Below are 25,976 nucleotides of genomic sequence, written 5' to 3'. Positions count from 1 at the left end.
GTTACCAAGGGGATTTTATTTGCTTATGAATTATTGAAAATAATTCAGATCTGCCTATCTTCTCAAGAGCTGACAGAGTATCCTTTATGTCAAAACATGGGGAGGAAGCACACTGAGAGCAAACAGCCTCCAGAATCTCAGAGGAAAAGCAGAGTATCAAAGCAGCATGTTTTGTTTTACTTTCTGAGGAGATGTATGAATAACACACTAAGAAACAATGAAGCATTTGTGCCCGCCAAGTAGTGACAATTTTGTGCAGTTGTAACAAAGCCAGGGCTAAAATGCCAGCTCTGAGTAGTCAGGTATGGGAGCAAGACCTCTTGCCTCTCCAGTTTTGTTTCTGAAAACACTGGCTAAGGTATCAAATCCCTAATCCATAGCCATTTTAGCCACTTTGAAATTGCCAGTGTTTACTCTTTCATATTTATAACATCTTGGGCTGAAGTTTAGAGGCTTGACTACATTTTATAAATTTAGGAATTACTTTTCATGGGCCCACAAAAATGGTATCTCGTGGTAAAGAGATTTATAAACAGATCTAGCAAATCGATTCACAAATTCACTTAGTAAATTAATATTTACCATATGTTTCAGTTTTTAATTCAATTGCTTTCTTACTATGACTCAAATTAAGAAATGGTACAATGTAAGGCAAGCATATCACACTTCAGTTCCATGGCTCAAAACTGAATTGTGTAAAAGGACCACTGGGCCTGTAGAACTTTTTTTTAAAATCCTCACCCGAGGATATTTTTCCATTTATTTTCAGACAGAGTGGGGAAGAGAGAGAGTGAGAGAAACATTGATGTAAGAGACACATCGATTGGTTGCCTCCCGCACAACCAAGGTACATGCCGCCCTTGACTGGAATTGAACCTGAGACTCTTTGGTCTGCAGGCTGTTACTCTAACTGCTGAGCCAAACCAGCCAGGGCTTAATGGAATGTCATTCATAAAACTATTAATCATACTGAACTACTACATATTATTCTGAGCTATTATCACCTTAAGAAATGTACTGCATGGATATTTGCTTTTGGCACCAATAAGCTAAATAGAGCAATTTAAAAAAGGGAGAGCATGTCCAACGTTAATTTCACTTATTCCTCTCTAAATTTGGTTAAACATATTTAGCCAGTACTTAAGTTAAACATATTTAGCTTGAATTTTAAAGGTTTTTATATTTGGAATGGCAGTAAAAATATTTTGCCCTGGCCATGAGGCTCAGTTGGTTAGAACGTTGTCCGGTACACCAAGACTGCAGGTTCAATTCCTGGTCCGGGCACCTACCTATGTGGGTTTAGATCCCCAGGTGGGGTGTGCACGGGGGAGGCAACCAATCAACATTTCTCTCTCACATTGATGTTTCTCTCCATCTCTCTCTAAAATCAATGAAAACATCCGCAGGTGAGGATTAAAAAAAAAATTAGTATTTTACTTGTCAATTTTTTTTTGCCACATTTCAATTTTAGTTTTAATGTTAATTTGTATCCTTCTTCCAAAAAGACAGAAAATAAGACCTACTTTACTTGTGTGTGGTTCAGGCTATCAGTCTTGTGATTCCATAATTAAACAGTTCTCTAACTGAATCTTCATGCTAACTTTCATCAAATAATCTTAAAATACCTAATTTTTAGCTAGGTAAAAGAGCCCATAGATTTTCACTAGTAAATACTTGATTCCATTCAGATTCTGTTCCAGAAATTTTGTGAAACTTGCAATTTTCAGAAGTTTACTCTACTCTGAAATATCTTGATTTTAATAAAAAATGAAAGTTTTTTTTTAGGAAGTTTGACATATAAACATCTTACAATTTACTTAGCAGCCCAAAAGCAATGCATACAACTTAAATGCCAAAGGTTGGACAAAATAAACCATAATCTGAAGGCGTTACCATAACATTTATCTGATCAGTGGTGTTAAATTTTATTTTTCCCCCTCTTGGTGAAATTTAAAAATGGAAAATGTATGTTTTAGTAATTGAAAACAAAAACAAAAACACACAAACATACAACACAAGATAGTAGAGAGAGGTGCTCCTTAAATATTGTTTCACACTTCTTGGATACCCTTTTTGGTTCCAACACTATTAATTACAAAAAGAAACCACTTTCACTGATATTCACCAAGTAAAATAAATCGGTTTGTATGTATTCTAGGTCAGGAAACACCAGTGCAGAGTCACTGCACTTCAGTGTGCTAAATGGTTCATAGTAAAACTGTGACAACTCACAGGAGGAAATGACACTTGAAAAGGTTTAATGATGGGTCAGTCAGATGTGTATCATTTTACTGTACAAAGAGCTCCATTCATTTAGGAACATACAGAATTTTTTTATTAAACTGATTAACAATATTTTTGCTTATTATATGTTGAAATTTACTTCTTTTCCTCATCAGTAAAAAGCAAGGACAAACTTCCTTTGTATTTTTTCTTCAGTATTCATCCAAACAGGTTTAAATAAAAGGCGATAAGGATAGACTTGCTTTATCCTTTATCTAGTTTGGAGTATGAAATTATAAACAAAACTGGAAGAAAATAAAAACTGAAGACATTATTTTATGATGTCTATACAAAAAGCAAGAGGCACAAATTCCAGGTGAATTTTAACCATGTCTTCATTAAGACGAGTCATTCAGAAATGCAAGACAAGTGACGTTCCCCGCAGTACACAATCTCTAAATTTAGAAACAGTAATAGTTGTCATGATTATTTATTTTCTTTCTCTGTGAAGAGTGGCTCTAAACACAGCCTGATGATTCACATAACCAGAAAAGGAAATCGAGTCTATATAAACATGACACACGTGGAGCTGCGGCACGGAAGTGCGCTGCGTTTGGCTATAGACAAGTATGCTGTTTGCCTTAAATCTTCGGGTACCATGGCTCTTAAGTTTCATTTTGATATCCAAGCAGAAACTGCATGACTTCATCTTATGTAATAAGCTGATCTAAGGGTGGAAAACTTATGGAAATGAAGGAAATTCCAAGTTTTGTGTGTGTACATAGTGGCTTTATATAATAAGTTTGCAGCCATTAAAGCGTTATATAGGGACAATTTAAGACTTCAATTCCTGATTACAGATTGCCAAATCTAATCCTTCTTGTCATTATCATTGGTGTCATAATTTATTTGCTTAAAGGTAAACTATGACCTCTTGATAGTATATACTATATTAAGGATGATATACCAGTTATCAGTCAAGAAGGTAAAATAAACATATAATACTAAAGTCAGATGGAGTAAATTCAGCTTTGTGAAATCTTGTTTATGTTTGCTGACAAATTTTTGCTTCTGCCCAAGATCATTTTTAGTTCAGTATGCGTGCTACACTAGTTAGAATTTAACTCATGAATGTTATTTTATTGAATTTTAAAATATTCAATACTTTTGATCCAAAAAAGATACCTATGCCTTAAAAAAAGTCAATATAATCAGCATAGGCTTTTTCTACCAGTTTCCTTTCTAATCCATTTCCCCCCTCCCGTATTCACTTTTATTCCTCACAATTTCATAACAAAGTGTCTTTTATTAATTCATAACATAATGTCTTTTAGACTAATCGGGAACTAAATCTCAAACACTATTTTGAAGAAGTGTAGAGTAAATAATTTTGGTAATTTGTAGGACAGCTGCATGCAGTGTGTACTGTATTATAACAGCACCAAACCCTTTATAAAAACCAAGCATTCCTTCCTCCTGCTTTATGGTATTAATGCAGTCTCTCATTCCCTCATACTGGGTATTAATTGGAAGCACTTCATAGCCCAGGTCTGTATTGTCAATTATTGTGCGTGTTCCTTGAATGTGAAGGCGGTGCAACACTGTTTCCAAGGGGTAAAGTATAACATCAGAGCAAAGACTGGCAGCAAAGTTAGCAATGAGTTCTGGAAAATAAGCATCCAACATACTCTGCACCGGGCTAGTGCTCTCAGCTGGGTGGCTAGCATAAGTCTTTCTCTTTAGAATTAGTAGGACAAACTTCTGAATGATGGAGCTGATGACGTAGTGAAGAACCCCATGCAGCACCGTAGGGAAGATCAAGGAGAGAAGAGGAAGCAGCCGTTTGCTGTGAGGCACTCCCATGCCAATCACTCTTCCGATGCCTTCTTTAACACATTCCAGAATTCCAGTGTTGTCTCCAATTATCTCACTCTAAAATAAAAATGATATGAGTGAAAGTTTATTTGTTTATTTTGTCACAAAAAAAGGGGTTCTTTTTAGGTACTTTTAAATCCTAACTTACTGACGAAAGAGGAAAAATATCAATGGTTTGCAGACTTCAAAAGTTTCTAGGTGGATTCTTTTTCAAATGAAATGTCATAAAGCAGACAGCAGTGAGGTAGGGAGCTATTTTTATTGAAAAAGAAAAATAGAGAAGAAGTGGGGGGGACACACCTGGTTTCCCCACCCTCAAGAAAGAAGCTCCTTAGAAATAATTTTGAAAAGCAATAACTACATGATACCAAACAGGTAGTATAGTATTTAGACTTCTTACAAATGGATTTCAACCCTGCCTCCATTACTTACTGGTTATGTGATTACTGTCAAGTTATTTAACTTCTGAAAGTCAGTTTACCATTCTATACCAATGGAATTAGTACCATCTCCTTTTATGCAGAGTTGCTGGGAGTACTAAATAAAAAAAGTCCTGGAAGCCAGAAGACACTGAACACATGTTAGTCATTACCATCTACAATGTCTCTGCCTTTTATCCTTTTGAGGAAATGTACAACAGTTTGTGATACAGGTCAGAGTCATGCACAGGCAGAAAGGAACAGCTAAGATGCCAATTTGGCTACAGCAATGACTGAAGAGAATGTATAAAATGAGGTTAAAAAGGTAGTCAGGGGCCAAATCAAACCATTGAGTAGACTTTGGCTTTTAGTCAGATGCAAAATAGCTGGTTGGTTTTAAGCAGAAGATGGACAAGATATCATTTATTAACAGTGGTTGTTGGGCAGAGAACAAGAGGAGAGGCGGAGAAACCAGTTAAAAAGTTACTGCATAATCCAGAAAAGAGATGATAGTAGGCTGGATGACCAGGTAGTAATGGAAGGAAAGTCCTTCACTTGTGCTTCCATCTTAAAATTACAGCCATTAAGAATAACTTCGAGGCTGCTGGCCAGAGGAAGTGGAATAGCAATGCCTTTTACTGAGTTGGGAAATATAGATGGGGTAGCATTTTGGGGGAGAGATTAAGAGTTCAAAAATGTTAAGTCTAAGGTTAAACTTGGAGTTTACAATCTAGACTAAAAGAAAAAGCTCCAAGCTGGACATAAAAATGTCAGTTTTCAGTAATTACAGTTTATTTAAAACCACGAGAGTAAGAACAGCTCACCTAACCTAGTCCATTTCCCTGTCTCTGAATCTTCCCACTCTGGTCTATTTTTTTTTTTTTTTTAATCCTCACTCAAGGATATTTTTCCATCTATCTGAAGAATTTTTCCATTCCTCAGATAGAGTGGGAGGGAGAGAAACATGGATGTGAGAGAGAGACATCGATTGCTTACCTCCCACAAGACCCTGACCAAGGACAGGGCCAGGGCCAGAACCACAACCGAGGTACGTGTCCTTGACCAGAATAGAACACGAGACTCTTTGGTCCACAGGCCGATGCTCTAACCACTAAGCAACTGGCCAGGGCTACTCAAGACTACTTTTAATACAGCAGCAAAAGAGATCCTAAGACACACTAGATCACATCACTCTTCGGTTCAAATCCACCAGACTTTTCATTTCCCTCAAAGTAACGGCTTAAATTATTACAACCTACAATGTCCTATACAATTTCTCCTCCTCTTACCTCTCAGAACTCATGTCCTCTTATTCTCCCCCTTGTTTAGTGAACTTCAACTATTGGCCTCTGTTTTGCTTCTCAAACACATGAAATACAATCCCACCTCAGGGCCTTTTCACTTTCTTTCCCTTTGCTTAGAATGTTCTTCTACCAAGTATCTATGTAGCTCTTATGCTGAGATCTTGACTCAAACGTCACCTTCGCAGTGAGGCCTTTCCTGATTAAAAAAAAAAAAGTGCTCTGGCTCATTTTGCACAGTGGTTAGAGCATTGGCCCAAGGACTGAAAGGTTGTAGTTTCGATTCCTGGTCAAGGGCACATCCCTGGGTTGCAGGTTTTATCCCTGGCCACAGTTTGGGTCATGCAGAAGGCAGCCAATCAGTGTGTCTCTCTCACAATTAATGTTTCTCTCTCTCTCTCTCCTCCCCTCCCTTCCACTCTATCTAAAAAAAATCAATGAAATAATATCCTCGTGTGAGGATTTTTTTTTTTATCCTCACCCGAGGATATTTTTTTTCCATTTTTTGTACAGATAGAGTGGGAGGGAGAGAGAGGAAGGGAGAGAGAGTGAGAAACATCGACGTGAAGGGACACATCGAGTGGCTGCCACCCGCACGACCAACCAGGGCCGGGGACAAACTGCAACCGAAGCACGTGCCCTTAGCGGGAACCGAACCCAGGTCTCTCCGGACCGCAGGCTGACGCTTTAACCGCTGAGCCAAACTGGCCAGGGCTAGCTTGTGATACTTTTTAACAGCAGCCCAAGCAAACTAATACAGATCTTATTGGAAGACTTTTATCTTTTGTTTGCAGTTGTTTTAACATGATATGCCTCGGTGTCATTTTCTTTGTATTTTTCTTGTTCTTTTCTTTTTGTTTGCAAGCTTTTTGAAATATTTTGTGAGTGTTGGAACTAGTGGTTTTCATAGTTTTGAAACTATGTTGGAAATGCTGCTTTGATTTTCAAAACCTTTCTCTCGATATATTTATTAGCTCCCCACACTGCATAGCTTTAGAATATGGCAATTCTTCTAGAGAAAAACTAGCTGCATTTTGAAGCTCATCGATTATGCTGTGTTGCCTCTCTAGCTTTAGAAGACCACCAAAGGTCCTCCTACTTTTTCTGTCTCCTACCAGTTGGCGTCTACCAAGGCACAGCCCTTATTCTGCCCTGAGAACTGACTTGGAGAAACAGTATTTAAGAATGGTCAGCTCACCTCTCTATGGTTCTCTTACCTCAAAATCTTTTCTTATCCAGCCTTCCTTGTTTTAGCAAGACTATGAAGCCTATAGCCAGATGAATGACTTACTCTCGTTTTTTTGTTCAGATAGATTGGGGAGAGAGAGAGAGAAACATCAACGTGAAAGGGACACATCGAGTGGTTGCCACCTGCATGACCCAACCAGGGCTGGGGACAAACCACAACCGAGGTACATGCCCTTAGCGGGAACCGAACCCGGGTCTCTCCGGACCGCAGGCCGACGCTCTAACCGCTGAGCCAAACTGGCCAGGGCTCGTGTGAGGATTTTTAAAAAAAAGTAACTCATCCTTCCAAGCCATTACATAATCTTATGTAATTTCCTTGCTTTATTTTTGTTCTCTTTCGCACTTAGCACCACCTAATACACTTTATATTTATTTTGTTCACGTTTATCTTCCCCACAAAAATATAAGTGCTGTAAAAGCAGACTATTTTTTCTGTTTTGCTTGCTGCTATATCCCCAATGTCTATAATGGTGCCTGCTATAGGTTGCCACTCAATAAATATTTAATGATGTTAAAAAAAAATGAGCAGTTAAGGAAGGTTAACTGAAAAGGTAAAGTGAAGTCAATAAAAACCCTGACTGAATACTATGCTGAGAAGTCTTAGGGAGTATGAGTTGCTATGATCCTTAATCAGCAACAGGACACAGGAATCGTAGCTGAGGCACACTAATCTTACATGACTACGTAGGACAGACTGTGAAATGCAGGGACTAGAACAAGGATTGTTAATAAAGATAACAGTTCACTAGGAAGTTCATATTTAAGGGATCCAGGAGGTGTTCTTCAAGTGGTCTATGTACAAATGTGTATTTTTCAAGGGAAGAATGTTCTCAAAGAGCTCCCAGAAGGGCACACACCCACTGAACATGAAGGGGGAAGAAAGAAGCTAACATAATAAGCTGAGTATGTGGTGAAGAAGTGAGGAGAACAGCTGCCTGTTGGTGGAGGGAAACAGACAAATCTCAGATACTTGCTGGATTTAGAACTTAGAAGGCATAATGACTAACTGATTATGAAAGATAAAACAAATATAAAAATTAAGACTTTCCTAAAAATAAGAACTAACGTTTTGAGTCTTTGGGCTGAAGATAGCAATAGTACCATTAACAGAACAGGAGAAGAGGCTCGAAAGGAAGCTTATTTTCAGGGGAATAAGACGAGCTGTTTTTATCAGCTGAGTCTGAGGTGAAGATGATGTAATTCACATGAAGATCAGAATCGCATGACTCGTGGCAGTGCGTGCGTGCTCCAGGGTGGTGAATATAGCATAAAAGCAAACAGAGTAAAGGACTGTGCCTGGGAATACGGTAGAACAGATGGTAAAGAGGTTACCAAAGGAAGAGGAAGATGTGCAAGAGGAGAAATCTAAGAAAAAAAATAAAAAGATTCCTAGAGCCCGGCCAGTGTGGCTCAGTGGATTGAGCATCATCCCATAGACTGAGAGGTCCCGGTTCGATTCCTGGTCAGGGCACAGGCTGGGTTGTGGGCTCGATTCCCAGTAGGAGGCATGCAGGAGGCAGCCAATCAATGTCTCTCTCTCACATTGATGTTTCTCTTTCTCCATTCTTTAAAAAAAATCAATAAAAACATACATATATTAAGAAAAAAAAGATTCCTAGAAAACAGGACAAAATAAATCAAAATGAGGCGACTTGCAGGTAGAACCTGAAGCAGGAAAAAAACGGGTGGACACTGGTTTAAAAAAACAAACAAACATAGTGAGCTGGACATTTTACATAAATAACTCATTTAATTTTTATAACTCAGTTATTAAAATACTGTTCTCATTTTATGGATGAGAAAGTTAAGATTTAGAAAGGTTAAGACATTTGATTAAAGCCACAGATCTAAACAGAAATGTGATTCTAATATGGGTATGTCTAAACCTAAAACTTGTTTCCCCCAATGTATGCTGCTTAATTGTTTTTCTTAAATAATCAGCTTCCTGCTATTTTTTCCTTATCTATACGGGATACTTCATAGTGTAATAACTGTATGCTGCAGCCTCATACAAAAATGATATAATTTATTTAACACAATGCCAAATGCAGAAGAAAAGTATATTGGGGTAGCAAGATGTTAACTTCAGTTAACTGAAGCTAATTCGAAGAAATAGATTTAAAAATAATCAACACTGGGTCAAGAAAGCAATTAAGTGGCAAAGAGTAATTAGAAGAGGAAAGGCTGATCCACAGTGAGGTTTTTATAGAGAAGGAACTCAGACATACTGAAGACAGAAATATGCCAGAGGGTATGATGTTGGAGATGGAAGATAAGTGATACACAATTTGTTAGATTTTGTGTATAGGTAAAGTAAAACTATCTTTTTAAAAAAATTGTATTTTATTTTTTATTGTTGATGGTAAGTGAGATGTCCCCACTCCCTCTGCTTTGCCTCCCTCCACGCAGCCCTGCCCCACCCCCGGCCTTCAGGCACTGCTGCAAGTGTCCATGGGCTATGCATATATGCAAGCCAGAGAAGTGAAACTCTTCATCTTCCAGTTTTACAAGTGTGAGAAAGTCTATCAATTCCGTGTACTTATGGCGCCACCATGTGGTTTGAAATAATAAAACAATTTAAAACACTTGGTAGCACTTAAAATTTCACAGCATCAAATGTTCCTTAAACGGCACATTTAAAAGAATGCTGTTAGTAAACTACTATGCAGACTACCTGCTCACTGTTAGGATGATTATCTATCATGTTTTATGCTTAGGTAATTTATTGTCCTATGATAAGCCATAACCATTTTGAGTTGTGCGTAAGGGTCTTAAAAGTTGAAAAAAGCCCTTTGGATTCTTTGGATATAAAGCCAAGTCATAGGCTGGGTTCTGAGACATCTGAATGAAGAGTACAGCTGTCTATGGAAGCTGTAAAAGAATTAAAACTAAAAGTTTGAAGTGAGTTTGCAATGTGCTACTATATAATCTTTGATATATGTGTATCTGCAAAATAAAATTTTAAAAGGATACCTGTCTTAAATTTTTCTTTTATACCATTAGACATAAATAATATACTTAACATTCCAAAAAATATTTTCAAGTAAAACATGACTATAGACAATAGCTCACCTGTACTGTTTCAATTAGACTTGCTGAATAAAAAGGCATTGCCACCATATAAGTTAGGCTGTAGAAATTAAAACAAACTTATCAGTATACTGAAACAAGATGCTTACACTAAATTTTTTAATATCTACTACAATACATTAACATAATTTTCAAGCCTGAATATTTTTAATGTTTTCAACTATTAATACTTATAGTCTAAAGATACTTCAGAGACTTGTAATATAGATCTTTATTCAACAATTAGAGATGAAAAATTAAGTATTAAAAATAACACAGAGACAGCCTGCAAAGAAAATATATTTTATTTTAAAGCAGTATAAAATGTAGGCTTGTTTATGATTCATTGTTTGGACATCTACCTGCACATAGTTAATATAGACTATAACTGATACTTAAAATTTAGGGTGAGGGATCCAGTCCACTGCTTGCCTTCTTAGTGATATCTGAACAAGTATACTGTTTTGTTATGTTCCTATATTATCATTATCCATTCCCAGATTCCCCACCCAGCAGAGCTAAGCCAGTCTTCAATGGTAAGTGAAGTCCCTTTTAATATTAAAAAACAATATCGTACAGCTTTGCAAAGTTGTTTCCTACCACTAATATTTAGACAGAGTAAAATTACAACTTTGCAAGCCTGCAAAATATAGTTATTTAAAATAATATCAAGGTGGGTGGGACTTACCTAACCCTATGGGCCAGGTCCTGGCAAGTAGTGGTTTTCAAGGTGAATGGAACATCACTAAGTAATAATGTGCTGGAGCGCCCCACAGAGGGAGCCAGCAAGCTGGGGGGTTTCCAATTCACAATCTTCAAAAAAAATTAAAAAGTGAAGAGTAAAATTCTAATCTACAAAAATGGTCAGGATTACATTTTTGAATTTGTTCATCACCATACAAATAAATTTGTATCTCTGATTAATAATAATATCATAACAATAATTTTCCTGGTAACTCGGGTTTAAAAAGTTGAAGACCTTTGCTAACTTCCTAAGAACATAAAGAAAAATTAGGTTCTGATTTCAGCCTTTCAAATCAGAAAGATTTAAAGAAAATATATTTCGATTTTATTTCTAAACCCTATGTTACTTGTCTTTTGAAGTTCTATTCCCAAAAATATTTCATTGCTCTAATTTCCTACAGTGCACTTATTTAATTAGATTTTTTCAGTTCTAACACTGTAAAAATTAGTAGAATTTTTCAATATAAATACCACTTTTCATACTTACGATTTCAGCAGAAGGTGTTCTCCTATATGTTTAGGATTCCATTTATGTGAAACCTCCCTAAAAAATAAAAATAAATTTAAGCAAAACAAAAGCCATGTTATTTAAAACATCTTGAATTGGCCCAACTTTCAAAAAGATAATCAAGTTTTAATTTTTAAAAAAAAACCTGTAGAGAAATATATTCTAATGGTGAACATTTTCCTTTCTGGGACACGTTTCAAACAAATGGTAGTGGTTTGAAAAGAAAAAACAATGTACAAAGTATTTTTGTATGTGCTGACAGAAGAAGAAGTTATAACTGATTACAAAAATGAACATGACAAATTAAAGAGATATAAAAGCAATAGGTTGAGAAAAAAGATTGTGTGGGAAAAGGAAAGGGTAACAAGGAATAGGATAAAGGGAGAAATAAAGGTTTAAAAAGTATGTTAGAATGAGAATAAGAACAAACGAAACGAAGTAGCTGCACGCAGAGCGGTGTTAGTAGTAACAGGGCTCTAACACACGGGGCTCTGTGGCGTGAAGTCTGCACTCTGCCCTGCTCCTCTCTCTGATCCAAGAAGAAATCATGGGAGAGAAGCAGAGCTGGTATTGCTGAATTTGTTCTACTTATGAGAAAAATAAAGGTCAAAAAGGTCACAGGGACATGTTCAAAAGAGATAGAATAAACACCAGGTCTGAAACCAAGGTATAGGTGTGCTTCCTGCTACTCAGGTTTTCTTTGGGAACCAGGGAAGAAAAGAAAAAGAGAGAGAGGCAAGCTGAAAGAACAAAAAAGGAAAAAGTTGTATCAAGAGAAAATAAAAAAAGAGAAAAGACTATGGAGAGCAAAAGGGAGAGTAATGAAGAGGCAGACAGGGGAGGGGAGAGAGGAGGAGAAAAAGGAGAGGGAGAATAGCAAAACAGGGACATGTAAAATAAAGAGGAGACTAGCTGCCAACAGTTCCCTCAGGAAACTGACACCCACTGCACAACAGCCACAGCAGGAAACTGAGAAAAACACTTTCTATCTCAAATAAGTGAATGTAACAAACATAAAGAGATAAAAGAATAATTTTATATTAAAAAGGTGAAGAAAATTAATCACTAATAACAAAAGTGCTCTAAAAACAAATTCAGTACAATTATAGCATAGGCAGTATGTGAACCTTCCTACAATTTTCTAAGAGACTGAGAGGTCTGCAGATAAATTTTTGGACAACAGAATAACCTTCTCTGATTTATAAGACCTTAGTCTTCTGGGTCACAATCTGATTAATACTGGAATACTACAGGCTTGACCCACCACAGAAAAATAGAGCTGAAATGACATTCAATGATTAAGATGAAAAATGCAAAAAAAACAAACAAAACAAAACAAAAAAAACAATAGGCCTCTGACCTTACTGACAATGACTTTATGATTATAAAACAAAATATGCCACGTGGTTTGCCAATCATCTGGGCACTGCTATTACTCTTTTCATGGCCATAGATAGTATTACAGCAGATTATTATGACACTGATTTCAAGCATGACACTGTCATTAACATTATGGACAGATGGGTCTGCGACGTGTTTCTGAAAGGACAGGGCCACCTCCCCTTTGAGTACAAAACTAATTAGTACTGCCAGGTCTTAAAATCATTAAGATTATTAAGGTAAAAGTGAAAAAAATAAAATTCAGAATCAATATAAAAAAAATAAGACCTTTTTTGTATCTGTTCTCTATTCCTTTATAAAATGGGTAAAAATTATTGCTACACCTCTAGAAATTTAAATTAGCACATTAAGTGTTTCAGGAAAGAGGGCAGTATAGATTCTACTTGTGATTAAGCCTTTTTATATTTCATTATTAAATACCAAAACATGTCCAAACACATTTAATTCACTATTTTCACAAGCAAAAACAGCCCTTCAAATAAGCAACAAAACAGAGAAGTGACTTGATCTTCTCAAGTTTTCCATTTGATAGACAAATGTACATACTTAATGCATAATCTATACACAAAACAACAGAATTTTTAAATAAATCTGTATCTGAGCAGTCTTTCCTTTCCATTGCCTCTCACTTCACGTGCTCAAATACCTTCCCTCTTAAATAAATCTTCCCTCAACCCAACCTAAACCTCTCATCTTCCAGCTACTTCTTTTCCTCTCTTGTCAGAACCAACTCTCTAAGCTTGTTGCTTCCATGTCCTAACTCCCCACTCACCTCTAAACCCACTCCAAATTGGTTTCGACCCAATTATTCCAACATGTCACTATACCCAATGGACACTTTTTAGTTGCCACCTTCAGTGTCCTTTCAGCAGCCATCAGACATTCATGGTCCTTCCTCCGTCAGCAGTCCTCCTACCCTGTACTCCACCAGCCCAGACTCCTCTGGTTTTTCTCCTCACTTCTGGTCTGTACTTTTGTCTCCTTGCAGGAGCCTTTTTCTTAAACCAGTACCCCATTTGGAGTTCCTAGAGGCTCAGGCCCTCTTTTCTCTTACTTTATATGTGATATTCCTTCTCTAGGCAATCTCATCCAAGAGGATGGCTTCAAACTCCCCTCCCAAATCTATATTATCTTCAGTTCAGACTTCTCTACATGTCAACCTTATATAGCACCTGTCTACTGGCAACTCCACCTTGATATAGCAAAGCACCTGAAAATGACCTTGTCCCAAATCAAACTATGATCTTTCTTTCCTACTCTTACTCTTTCAGGGTTAGGATTCTGCTTACTTGGTTCAGTCACCAATTCAAATGGAGACTGCAGCCAAGAAATAAAGAGAAGGCTGAGACTTGGAAGGGCAGCAATGGAAGAATTAGAAAAGATCATCAAGAGCAAAGACGTGTCATTAGAGGCCAACGCTAAGATCAACACACCCCTGTATTCTCAATTACCATGCATGAATGTGAAAGCTGGACAGTGAAGAAGACTGATAGGAAAAAAAATGGATTGATTGAAATATGGTGTTGAAGGAGAGCTCTAGAGACCCTGGACCACCAGCAAGACGAACAAGTGGGTCCTACAGCAAATTAAACCTGGAATATTGCTTGAGGCAAAAGTGGCACAACTTCAGTTGAGAAGTTCCTGAGAAGGCACGGTTCTCTGGAAAGGACAATATGCTGGGAAAATTAGAAGGCAGCAAGAAAAGAGGAAGACCAAATATGAGATGGACCGACTCCATAAAAGAAGTCATAAGCATGTGTACCAGGGCTGAACAGAGCTGTTGAGGACAGGATATTACGTACACTTATTCACAGGGTTGCCATGAGTAGGAGATGACTCAAGGACAAAGCACATAACATACACTTAGGAACAGTTAATCAGAAAGGAAATCTATTGAGTGGGAGAAGGATTCCACTGTGTTTAAGATAAAATGTGTTTCAAGTCAGTGAATTCAGAGGAGTCCTTAGGAAAAGACAACGTGAGAAGACAGCTGTGAGATGCTCATGCTGGTCAACTACAAATGTAAGCTGAGTCAAACTAAGCTGAAGTTCAACCAAATAGTTTCTGTGAGAAACTGAACTACATTGATAGCGTTGGTTCTAGGTGCTCCTTATGGTACTGGTAGGAGAAATGCCAAATGAAAAAAAGTAAAGGGTACTTCAGAGGAGAGCAACACACAGTCTAACTCACTCCACCTGGGGAAGGTTAGGGAAAAGATATGGGAGGGGTCTGGATAGTAGGTAAAGACAGAGATCACATATGATGATCCTAGGTTATATACACTTTTTAAAAAATGTAACAGTACTAAACTAAATACTGGTCATACTGTCTCACCTGCTGTACCTAGTGAGCACTGTGCAATTAAGGAACTCAGTCTAGGAGACCCCAGAGCTCATTCTCCTCACATGGTAACTTCTGTGAATTGCTCGTTACTACTGCTTTCCTGCCTTACGGGCTATGACTTTTCTTTCCCCTAAGAAAGATCAACCCTGCCCAAAGAAGAAAGAATTGGGGTGGGGGTGTTTACACTGTAGTTCAGAGAATTACTTTATTTTATATCCAGCCACACAAGCTAAAATCCTAGAAGTTATCCTTGATACCTCCTTCTCTATCACCTACCATCCCTAATCCATTCACCAAGTTCCATCAATTTTACCTAAACATATTTCAAAACCATCCATTTACATCCATCACAGAGGACACTATCCTGGTCCTCGCTACCATTTGGCTCTTACCTACTTCTTCAGCACTCACACTACTCTCCACACTGCTGTCTAAGCTCTAGCCGGGAGCCTCTTTCAGTTACTGAATTCTCCATGTGCCCTCTGCACACCGTCTGTACACAAACTGGTCTGTGACTCCTAAACACCACTTGGATCATAGCTTAAGTGCCATTTTATTATTGACACTATTCCTAACCCTTTAATACTCCCACAGAATGATATTCTTTTCATTCAGAGAACAAATCTCAGTTGGTATTTAATTATTAATTACTGGGCTTATTTTACTTAATATATGTCCCTTATACTAGATTCTAAGCTTCTTAGTCACAGGTACCTCTTGTTTCTTCTCCTCATTGAACACCCAATTTCTAGTACAGGACCTAAAGCATAGTAAGAACTCAGCAAACATTAGCTAAATAAATAAATAAATGAGTGGGACTTAATGCCAAATTACCCAGATAGAATATAACAAAGATAACCTTTATGTCTTCTTTAATAAGATTCAAAATGACCAAGAGAAAATACAAACCCACACAATCTGGCACATCTGCATGTCTACAGAATAAGAAAGTTAGAAAAATTTAACAAAATTTATGCCTACCCATTCCCATTTCCTTTTTCCTCCCCCTCAAACTGGAATAAAGTCTCTATTTCACCTGTGCTTGAGAGGCGGCATTACTTGCCGAAGGTCCCAGAAATGAAAAGTGGTGTAGCCAAGACCCATGGTATTCTGACTGCAAATACAGAATTCTTTACAATTTACCATACAGAAATTACTGAAATCTGTTAAAGTTTTATAGAATTTTGTGTTTCTGGTTGAATTTCAAGAACATTTGATGACAAGTACTAACTTTTCATTTTATCTTGTGATATAGAAAGCAATAAAGTGAATAACGTTAGCCAATGTCAGAAATCCAGATTTTTAAAGTACGATGGGAAACTTTTTGCGGGCCAAATGTTTTGTTTATGACATTAAGCAAAGTTGTGTCAAAAGAACTTTAAGACTAAAAGGTCCTTTGAAAGCAAACATTGGCAAAAAGCCCGATATCAGTCTGTCCTGTCTTCATTTCAGTCCCAAGATTGAGATGCTAGTTGGTTGTACCTGCAATTATCTCACTTCCTTGTCGATCCAAAAAATTCACCCTGCCAAGGGCCACCTTTGGATTAAAAAAACGTTCAACGTCTTTAATGCTATCCCTGGGTTAGTGTGTTGATAGAGAAAAATCAGATTCCTACCAAATAGCACTTACACAAATTTATGCTTTCCAATATTACCTATTAACATTCGTTTCACATATTCTTAGTAGGGTTCCTTTTCTGTTACACATAGTTGTGACTGTCCCCAACGTATATCATTCTTTTCATGCTTTTCTACATAGACCCTCATTCTTCTTTCACCTAATGACCTTGTATCCTATTTCAGGGAGAAAATAGACACAGAAGTAAATTTACCCAATTTCTCTACCCTCTCCCTTCAAATGTATCTAACAACTCCAATTCACCTCTCTTGGATTCAATGACACTATGTCCTATAGTTTGCTGCTACTTTCAATTTGTTTTATGATCATCTCTTACCACTCCCCTCAGGTACCTCTCCCAATACACACATATACATGGCACACACATGTACACTCACACATTGCCAAGGATTCAGTGCCTGGTCCACTTTCTGTCATTTAGTCTACACTATCTCCTGAGAGAAATTCATCTATCCTAATGTTTCAACTGTTACCATTTATGCCACTACATTCAAAATTATGCCTCCAGATTCCAATTTTGTCTAAAACTCTGACCCACAGTTCCAACCACTTATTAGACATGTCCCCCCAGATGTGCCGCAGGAATCTCAAACATCACCTACTGAAGGTTACATTCCTTATCTTCTTTCCCATTCTAACTTCTTCTTTATTAATTCTTCAACTTGATTCCATCTAGAAATCTGTCACTGGTGACAATTCATTCTCCAATATGCCCATTCCCAATCTATCACTAATTATCAATCATACTTCAGAAATATCTCTCCAGCTCATCCCTTTCTGTTCTGTTCCATAGTTCAGATCCTTCTCTGTCTGGCCTAGATTACTATATTACTATAACAGTTCTGCACAAGTTTCCATCCACACCAGCCCCTTTTTTTTTTACACCGCCACTTGAGTATATCCTTGATCAAATCATCCATATATTTTTTTTAAAAGGGACCAAAAAAAGTTTCATTTTTACAAAGGCACTGCCATGTTTCAGTCTAGCACCTCAGCCTCCTCTCCTGTTGTTTCACCCCATACATGCCTACTATTCTCAAACATAAGACACTTATTACCCAGACCTTCCAACTTCTAAAGGGCATGCTGTCACCTCTAGTCAGAATCCTCTCCTTCTCTGCCAAGTCAGTTCCTACTCATTATTCAAGATCTAGATCAGATTTCAGTTCTTTTTTGAAATCCTGACAATAACTCTATGCAAAGTATCTCTTAGGCTCTGAAAGGGGTTTGTTTACTTATAGCACTAATCACAATGTACTGTGATTTTCTTACATCTCCTTTACCAAACTGGCTATTTAAACAGCAGGAATTGTTCATACTCATGTTTGTTCCTTACTGACAGCTGCTGACACATAGCAGTAAGAGCTGAAAGACATACCTCGATAGACAGTACACCAGGAAGCATTTTCTTTATCACATACAACTTCAATAAGATTTCAATTAAATTTATTTTCTGTTTCTTCTCTTAGCTACTTCAGGAAAGTCAAGTTTTCAAATTCAAGGTAATTATTAGAAACTATCATATTTTTAATATGACACTAAGATTGAGAAAATGCCAAAAAGGTACCTTGGTAAAGGTGTAAATTCACTGATTATTCCCTCTGCTCCAAGTGTGACTCCTTGGACAATAAATGTACTTCCCATTCCTTTCCAAAGGGCCCTTGGTCCCTAAAATGAACAAAATTTATTGTTATTTCATTAATGCCTAAATAAGAAACACAAAAATGTCTTAATAAAACTGGATATTGAATGTTTACTGATCTTTCCAATGAGGCATTATTCAAAGGACATTTTTGTAGAGAACTACAACTAAATTATTTCTAATATTAATATTTGTCAGGTATCCTATGTGTTGGCCAAGATGAATATTCCAATTAATTATCTCTAATACTGATTAAATACCCCTAATAATTAATTTTGGCAATGGTGTAAATTCACTGATTATTCAGTGACACTGTAAAGATGTCCTTATCATGTTACATTAGTTTTAGTACAAAAGTTAAGATATTTTTACTAACTTATAAGGAATTACTGTTGCTTTAATTATTACTTAGGCCAAATGACACATATTACAATAACTTTAATGGTAAAATCTATAGACTAATTCTTACCTGAGTTTTGTTGAAGCTGTACATAATATTGATAACTGTAAATGGAGTGAGATGATAATGCCGAGCATGGTAATTGACCTGTAAAAAAGATATTTCATGATTATTTTCTATTATTGTTTTGTAAGAAATAACAAGGAAACGAAAGATACAAAGTGGAGTCACAGTATAAAGAAAAGTTCAATTCTAAAGTCAGCATAAATTACACATAAGCAAAATTATTCTTGAAAGTGCTTTAAATAACTTATTAAAAATAAAGTACGTACGGTTTTATAAATACAACCCTGAAGACCAATGCACAATATGTACAGTAATGTAGAATATATAATAATGCCTTTTTGTGTAACATTTGTTTCCTTAAACAGTCGAATTATATTCAGTGTGGCAAAACATTCATGCTTTTTAACACACAAGAACCACAGAGAGCCCTGGCCAGTTTGGCTCAGCGGTTAGAGCGTCAGCCTGCGGTCCAGAGAGACCCGGGTTCGGTTCCCGCTAAGGGCACGTACTTCGGTTGCAGTTTGTCCCCGGCCCTGGTTGGTCGTGCGGGTGGCAGCCACTTGATGTGTCCCTTCACGTCGATGTTTCTCTCTCTCTCCCTTCCTCTCTTTCCCTCCCACTCTATCTGTACAAAAAATGGAAAAATATCCTCGGGTGAGGATAAAAAAAAAAGAACCACAGAGAACTCAGGGAACAGGAGATATGTGTCTCCCAATGGCTAGTATTTTTCAAATAATTAGTAAATCATAAAATTAGTAAAGGGGGTCAAAACTAATACTAAGTGAAATAATTTTTTTTAAGTATTAGGATGCATCACATATTCCAAAGGTATTATTTCATAAAATGTTTTTTAAAATTACACATATATGTATATGCTAGATCACAGTGTAATAGTATCAAAATTTATTTTAAAAACCTATGTCTGAAATTCACTGTTTTGGGGTATACACAGCTATTTATGCTTTTTTTTTTTTTTTTATCCTCACCCGAGGACATTTTTCCATTTTTTGTACAGATAGAGTGGGAGGAAGAGAGAGGAAGAGAGAGAGAGAAAAACATCGATGCGAAAGGGACACATCGAGTGGCTGCCACCCTCACGACCAACCAGGGCCGGGGACAAACTGCAACCGAGGTACATGCCCTTAGCGGGAACCGAACCCGGGTCTCTCTGGACCGCAGGCGGGCGCTCTAACCGCTGAGCCAAACCGGCCAGGGCTATTTATGCTTTTTAAATGTCTATTTCTCTATTTCTCTAAATACATTTTTTTGGGGGGTGCTAAACATGAATAGGTTAATTTGTAATTCTTTACATCTTTTCTAACTCAATTTTCGATGAAAATATGTTATATTATAGAAGTTTTTGCCACAGTGTGGTCCACTGACTCCTGAAGGTCTTTAAGGGAAATTACAAATTCAAAATTATTTTTGTGTTGACATTTTCAATAATAGTGCAAAAATAGTGATCAAGACAGTAGCACCAAACTATATTTCTGTACTACTTATATTCTTCATCCATTCACTTGCAAGGAGGAAAAAGCTACTTACACAAAACTGTCCTTGCTGAAGCAGTAAAATATATCAATTTCATAAAATCTTGACCCCTTGGATATACATCATTTTTCTAATTAAGGTGTTACATCATGAAGGAAGGTGGCTGTTGGAAAAGCACTTGTCTAATGCAGGCTGAACTAACCACTTTTTCATAGAATATCATTTCTTCTAGAAAAACTGACAGACTATAGTTATTCACACTTAGGACAGACATGAATTTAAAAATGAACAAAGTGAGCTTACTGATTGGGGAAAAAAAATGAGATAGTATTTGTTGTGAATGATATATCTGAATATACAAGCAAAAATTAGAATTCTGGAAAACCCGTATCCACCATCACCAATACTGAAATACTTCTCCGTGAGACTGGTAGTGATTTTAATGATGATGGTTTTTTTGATACTGTATAATCAAAAGATTCTATAACTTTCAGAAGACTTATATTAACTCAGTAAGTCAATATTTTTCAATTAATCAATGCATGATGTAACAGAACCATGTATGGGTAAAAAATCCATTCAACATGCAGTACAAAATCACTAGATTTTAATGTAAAAGAGTGTAAAAAGTTAATGGACGTGGTTTCAGATTTCACAATACAAATAAGCTTTAAGAAATTATTACTATTGAGTTTAGATGTAGTATCAAATAAGAGTGTCTGCCAATTATCTAAAATAAAATATAAAATATTCTCATTTTCAAATACATATGTGTATAAGGTTAGACATTCTTGTTTTTTTCCAAACACAATGTAGTGCAAAAGACAGACTGCAGAAACAGATATGAAAATTAGGCTGTCTTCTATTATGCCAGACATTAAAGATATCTGAAAAGAAAATAAAATGTTTCTTTTTCATAAAAATGTTAATATTTAATAGGTTTATTGTTTTAATGAATATATATAAAATTTTTTCCCAGTTCTGATTTTTGAGATGCTAACTATTAATAGATATAACCCATTAAACAAAGGTTCTTTGGAAACCTTGCTTTTTAAGACTTAACAGGTTTCAAAGACCAAAAAACTGGGAATTTGACAAATTATAGATTTTGGTATACTTCACATGGAATAATGGTTACATGATCTCATCCATTTATTTGAGTTCTGTACTTCAAATCAGGGTTAGGATTATTGTTTAGAAGGTCACAGAAAGCACATTTACCTGACACTGGCGGCGCAGAACAATGCAAGGATGAGCCAGTACATTTTCTGTAAAGAGACTATATAAGAATAATTTATAAATATATATATCATATAGTCTAAATTTAATTTATAACATACATATCTAAAATTACTTTTGCTTGAAGAATCATGCATTATTTTGTTTCTTAAAACTAAAAAAAAAAAAAAAAATTTAAAAAAATGTCATGTTGGCAAATCATCGTACCAACAACAAAATTCAATATGAAAAGAATTAAAGTCAGATCTGCAAAATGATAGGCAAGGGAAACAATATCTAATACTAACATGTACAATATAAAGATGAAACTACATTTTTGTATATTGAATATCAGAAACTCCTTTCCTAGACAATTTAAATATGCCTTTCCATTTCTTTCAGTGTCTTATGCACAAAGTTCCCATCAGAAGTCATCTATTTTTTATGAAACTCATTCTGTAAATGTTGGTTTTGATGTACTTTGTACTTAAGTTATAGGCATTTCAATGACCACATTAATTGACTAGTATTCTATGTATAAAATAGTTCTTCTGAAAACATCTCCCACAAACTAATTACAACTGTGGCTTAAGTTCTAACAGTGACACATACCTGCATGGATGTGCATGCACACACACACACATACATGTACATATGAAAATAATATAACAGATGACAATAGCTTTAAGTATAAACAGTGAGGCTAAAGAAAAATTAACTATATCAGAAAGAAAACCTTAATACACAAATTTTATTTCTATTGACATTAACATCCTCAAGTTTAGTCATATAAATAAGATCATTTTTCTTGATTAAAATGTTTAAAAACAGTGAGTTATTCTAGCCTTTGTGCAATTCCAGTATTTTTTAAAATATTCACTAAAGATTACATAATCAATACTAGAGGCTTTTTTAATACAAAATAATCATGAAAAATAAAAAATAATAATAATGTTCATTAAATGCTGATTGTAACCAAAACTAGACTCTATGTGGCTAAATATCTTGTTATGTAATTCAAATTTTTAGGAAGAAGATTCTATGTAAAATTTCTTGTGTTTTGGAGGGGAAGGGATTAGATTTATCTTTTGGATAGACACATGAAAAGTGTTACAATATTCCTTACCATATTATTTTGTGATTATAAAATTCAATGACTATTCTTTATCCTTACTGGAAAAAAAATAATCTTATAAATTTTAAATAATTTTTTTCTGCAAAATATTATTCAATATTTAATCTACTGCTACAAAGCATCAATCTAAAGGGAGTACTACTAATCATTTACCATAACGTTGAAAACTATAAATCAAAACTTAAATTAAAAATATTTAGATAAAACATTACCTTGCAAGCCCAATACCAAATCCAGCAAATCTACTCAACTGTTCTAAAATAGAAGAAATAAGATTACTCATAAACAATATTTAGATTTACTGTAAAAACAACAACAAAAAAACTTTCGTTTATTAACATGGTATTCATTTAAACTCCAAGTCCCAAAGCCTGTTCTGATAGGTGCTAGGGGTGTCATCTGAATGAGTGAAGGACTCTGCTGGGGCTTGTGGCAAGTTGCACTGCACAACTGCTCTTCAGCTCCAATTCATTGTTGCAACGTGGGACTGTGGGCTCAGGGTTTCTCAGCTGTGATTTTTTTCTAAAAATATATTCTCATTTTTATGTAGTATCTTCCAATTAAAAAATACTGGCAACTATTTTAAAAAGTGTTAAAACATTTTGTGTGCCAAATCAAACAAACATGTTTTCAGGTAGAATCTAAGAGCTACCAATTTTCAATTTCTGACTACCAACAACATAAATTATTTTCTGTAGAAGGCTCTAACTGATACAACAACTTTACCTCCCATGTTGTAAAATTAGTCATTTGCTGTTAGTGGTGGAGGGCATCTTTGTTAACCCAACAGTCACAAGTAAAATACCACAAAGTTATTAAATTTAAAGATTATTTAGAGTTATCAAAATGGGTAAAATAAGGTTCTCTTTTTTTCTAGCTCCCCAAACTTTAAATATTTTGAGAGTAGCCGCATAATTAGGTCTCTGTGATAGACTACTGGGTGCATATGTGCTACTGGTAATGGCATTTCTACAGTCTTGTTACAAAAGCTTACAGCTGGAAACATTCCTATGCATATATCAAAACAAGAAATTTTCTCTCCTTGACTAAAAAAAAAAATCTCAAAATCATATTTACAAGGGATAATTTTCTCTCATCCTCTTTTCCCTCTCTTGTTCCATCTCCCATCTCTGCTCTTTTAAATGAAGCAATGTCCTCACTGTTGCCTTACAGTCAGAACAAGGCCATGTAAACATGTCCCTGAGGAAATTACTTGGTTACCTTTATTTTGAAACACATACAAGTGAGATAGAAGCTTTTTTTGCCCAAGTTAAGGTGTTTTCCTTCTTTCAGCTTTCCCCTTTTTGTGTGTACAGATCATACCCTAATATTAAAATAAAATATATTTTCTGGAAGGTATAGAAAAATTTACTATTGTTAACTTTGTTAGGCTCTCCGGTTTCTATCCTCCTAGCAAAGTTAGATTCACTAGCCTCTTACTGCTCCTAAACAAACAAACAAACAAAAATCCTAGTTTCATTCAGAGCTCCTCCTCATTATAACCATCAAAGCATAAATTATGAAAAGCCAACCTAAGCTTTACTGACTAAGAAGGTAACGGTGTAGCAGCCACATACGCATTTTGAACGATTTCATTTATAACTTTCCAGTATTCCTTTTGGGGCCAACAGAAAAAAAACCAGACAGAGTGTACAAGCTAATTGTATGACACTAAATCACTGGTATCCCTCCACATCATCTGCTCACCAGACTATATTTAAACTCTATTCCTCCTATTTAACCCAAATATTATTGTACCTCCAAGTCAAAATAGAAGAAATAAGAATAAAACTGATGTCTGAAACATACTTATATTTCATATTTAATGATAAATATACGTGCATTTATATTTAATGATATATTCTACTATTCTAACAATTGCAGGAGAATGGGAAGAGGTAGCCATTATTTCCATTTTATGAGTAAAAAAAGAAGTTGAGAATATCTAAATCACACAGCATTGCAATTAAGACAGGTCTTCTGACATTCTACAGAAAATAATTATGTCTTGCATTGAAAGCCTTATCTTGAAATTGGATTAGTGATTTTTGTTTGGTAGTGGAATATTTAGGTTAGAAAAAGGAAAACAGAAGGTGGGTATATTTCTCAATTACATAAATCTTTATAGAGCTCCCATGGGGTGTATGAATTTAGGATCTAAAATATATGTAAGTAGATAAGTGTTACTTTAGCCCCTTAAAAATAAAAAAGAATAAGATTACAATTTCTCAATGTACTTCACTGAATATGAACGAGGTTCAATTTGAAATTTAAGTGTTAACAGAAGAAAATAGAAAAGTATAAACATGTTCCCTTCTACCAAAAAGGAGTTTAATGCCAGGGGGTATTTCAGATCTAGAACACAGACACAACTCCTACGAATAAAAGGGTAAAAGGAAGGAAACATATTTTTACCCTACTATGTGCTCCATACTGTACTACGCATTCCTCACATCTCATTTTATTTAACACTTAAAAACCCCTGTTATTCCTCTGTTCAATTAAAGATGACCAAACCGAGGGCTCTCAGACGTTTACAAAGTTGACTTTTAGGAGTGGTAGAGCCAGGTGGAAGCCCCAGCCTGCCTATACTGAAAATCTCTTGGCAGAACACAAAGCTACAATTAATTACGAAAAATACCGCGGTCATTTAATTAGCTAAGACAGGTGTCTTTGGGGGAAGCGATCCCCAAGCAGACACTGGGGTGAGGGAGGAGGAGGCCTGCTTCAAGGGCAGAGGACGCGGGGAGGACACAGGGTGGGGCACGCGAAAGACCTAGAGGCCCCGAAGGCCGGATCCTCCGCGCGGCTTCCGGGGTCTGCAGGCCGCGCGCGGCCGCCCGCCACTCCACCCACCACCCACGGCCCGCGGCCCGCGGCCCTCACCGCTGCTCTGCGCCGGCACCCCGCCGCCGCGGCCGGGGAAGGCCTCCTCCGCCGGCCCCTCGGGGGTGGAGGGGGCGGGCACGCCGTAGGGCGGGGTCTTCTCGCCCCAGTGCAGGTTGCGGCTACCCGGAATGTCTGGGGGAGTGGTCACCCAGTGGCCCAGGTCCGACCCGGCGCTGAAGGACCTTGCAGGGAAAGCGACGCCAAAACCCCGCTCATCCCGCGCACTCCCTCGATAGCCCAAGCCATCGAACCCGTCCGGGCGCCGCGGATGCATCGCAGACGGGCAGGATGAGGCAGGCCCAGCCGGAGCCCACCACCGCCGGGGCCGCGGCGACTCCTGGCCAGACTCTCCTTCCTCCTCCTCC

At 36.7% G+C, this 25,976-nt stretch overlaps 1 protein-coding gene across 1 annotated transcript; it reads right to left on the bottom strand.

The window, feature by feature from the left end:
- Positions 1-1,460: 1,460 nt before the first annotated feature.
- SLC25A46 (solute carrier family 25 member 46) lies at positions 1,461-25,976 on the bottom strand. Its single transcript, XM_036279576.1, has 8 exons — positions 25,609-25,976; positions 22,935-22,977; positions 21,591-21,648; positions 18,882-18,959; positions 18,338-18,438; positions 11,367-11,423; positions 10,139-10,196; positions 1,461-4,155 (listed from the first exon to the last, which is right to left on the bottom strand). Exons 1-8 carry the CDS (start codon positions 25,883-25,885, stop codon positions 3,577-3,579), a joined length of 1,251 nt encoding a protein of 416 aa, XP_036135469.1. The 5' UTR covers positions 25,886-25,976; the 3' UTR covers positions 1,461-3,576.

The sequence above is a fragment of the Molossus molossus genome, unplaced genomic scaffold, assembly GCF_014108415.1.
Source record: "Molossus molossus isolate mMolMol1 unplaced genomic scaffold, mMolMol1.p scaffold_m16_p_3, whole genome shotgun sequence".
Classification (NCBI taxonomy): domain Eukaryota; kingdom Metazoa; phylum Chordata; class Mammalia; order Chiroptera; family Molossidae; genus Molossus; species Molossus molossus.
This window is presented reverse-complemented; position numbering and strand designations above follow the sequence as displayed.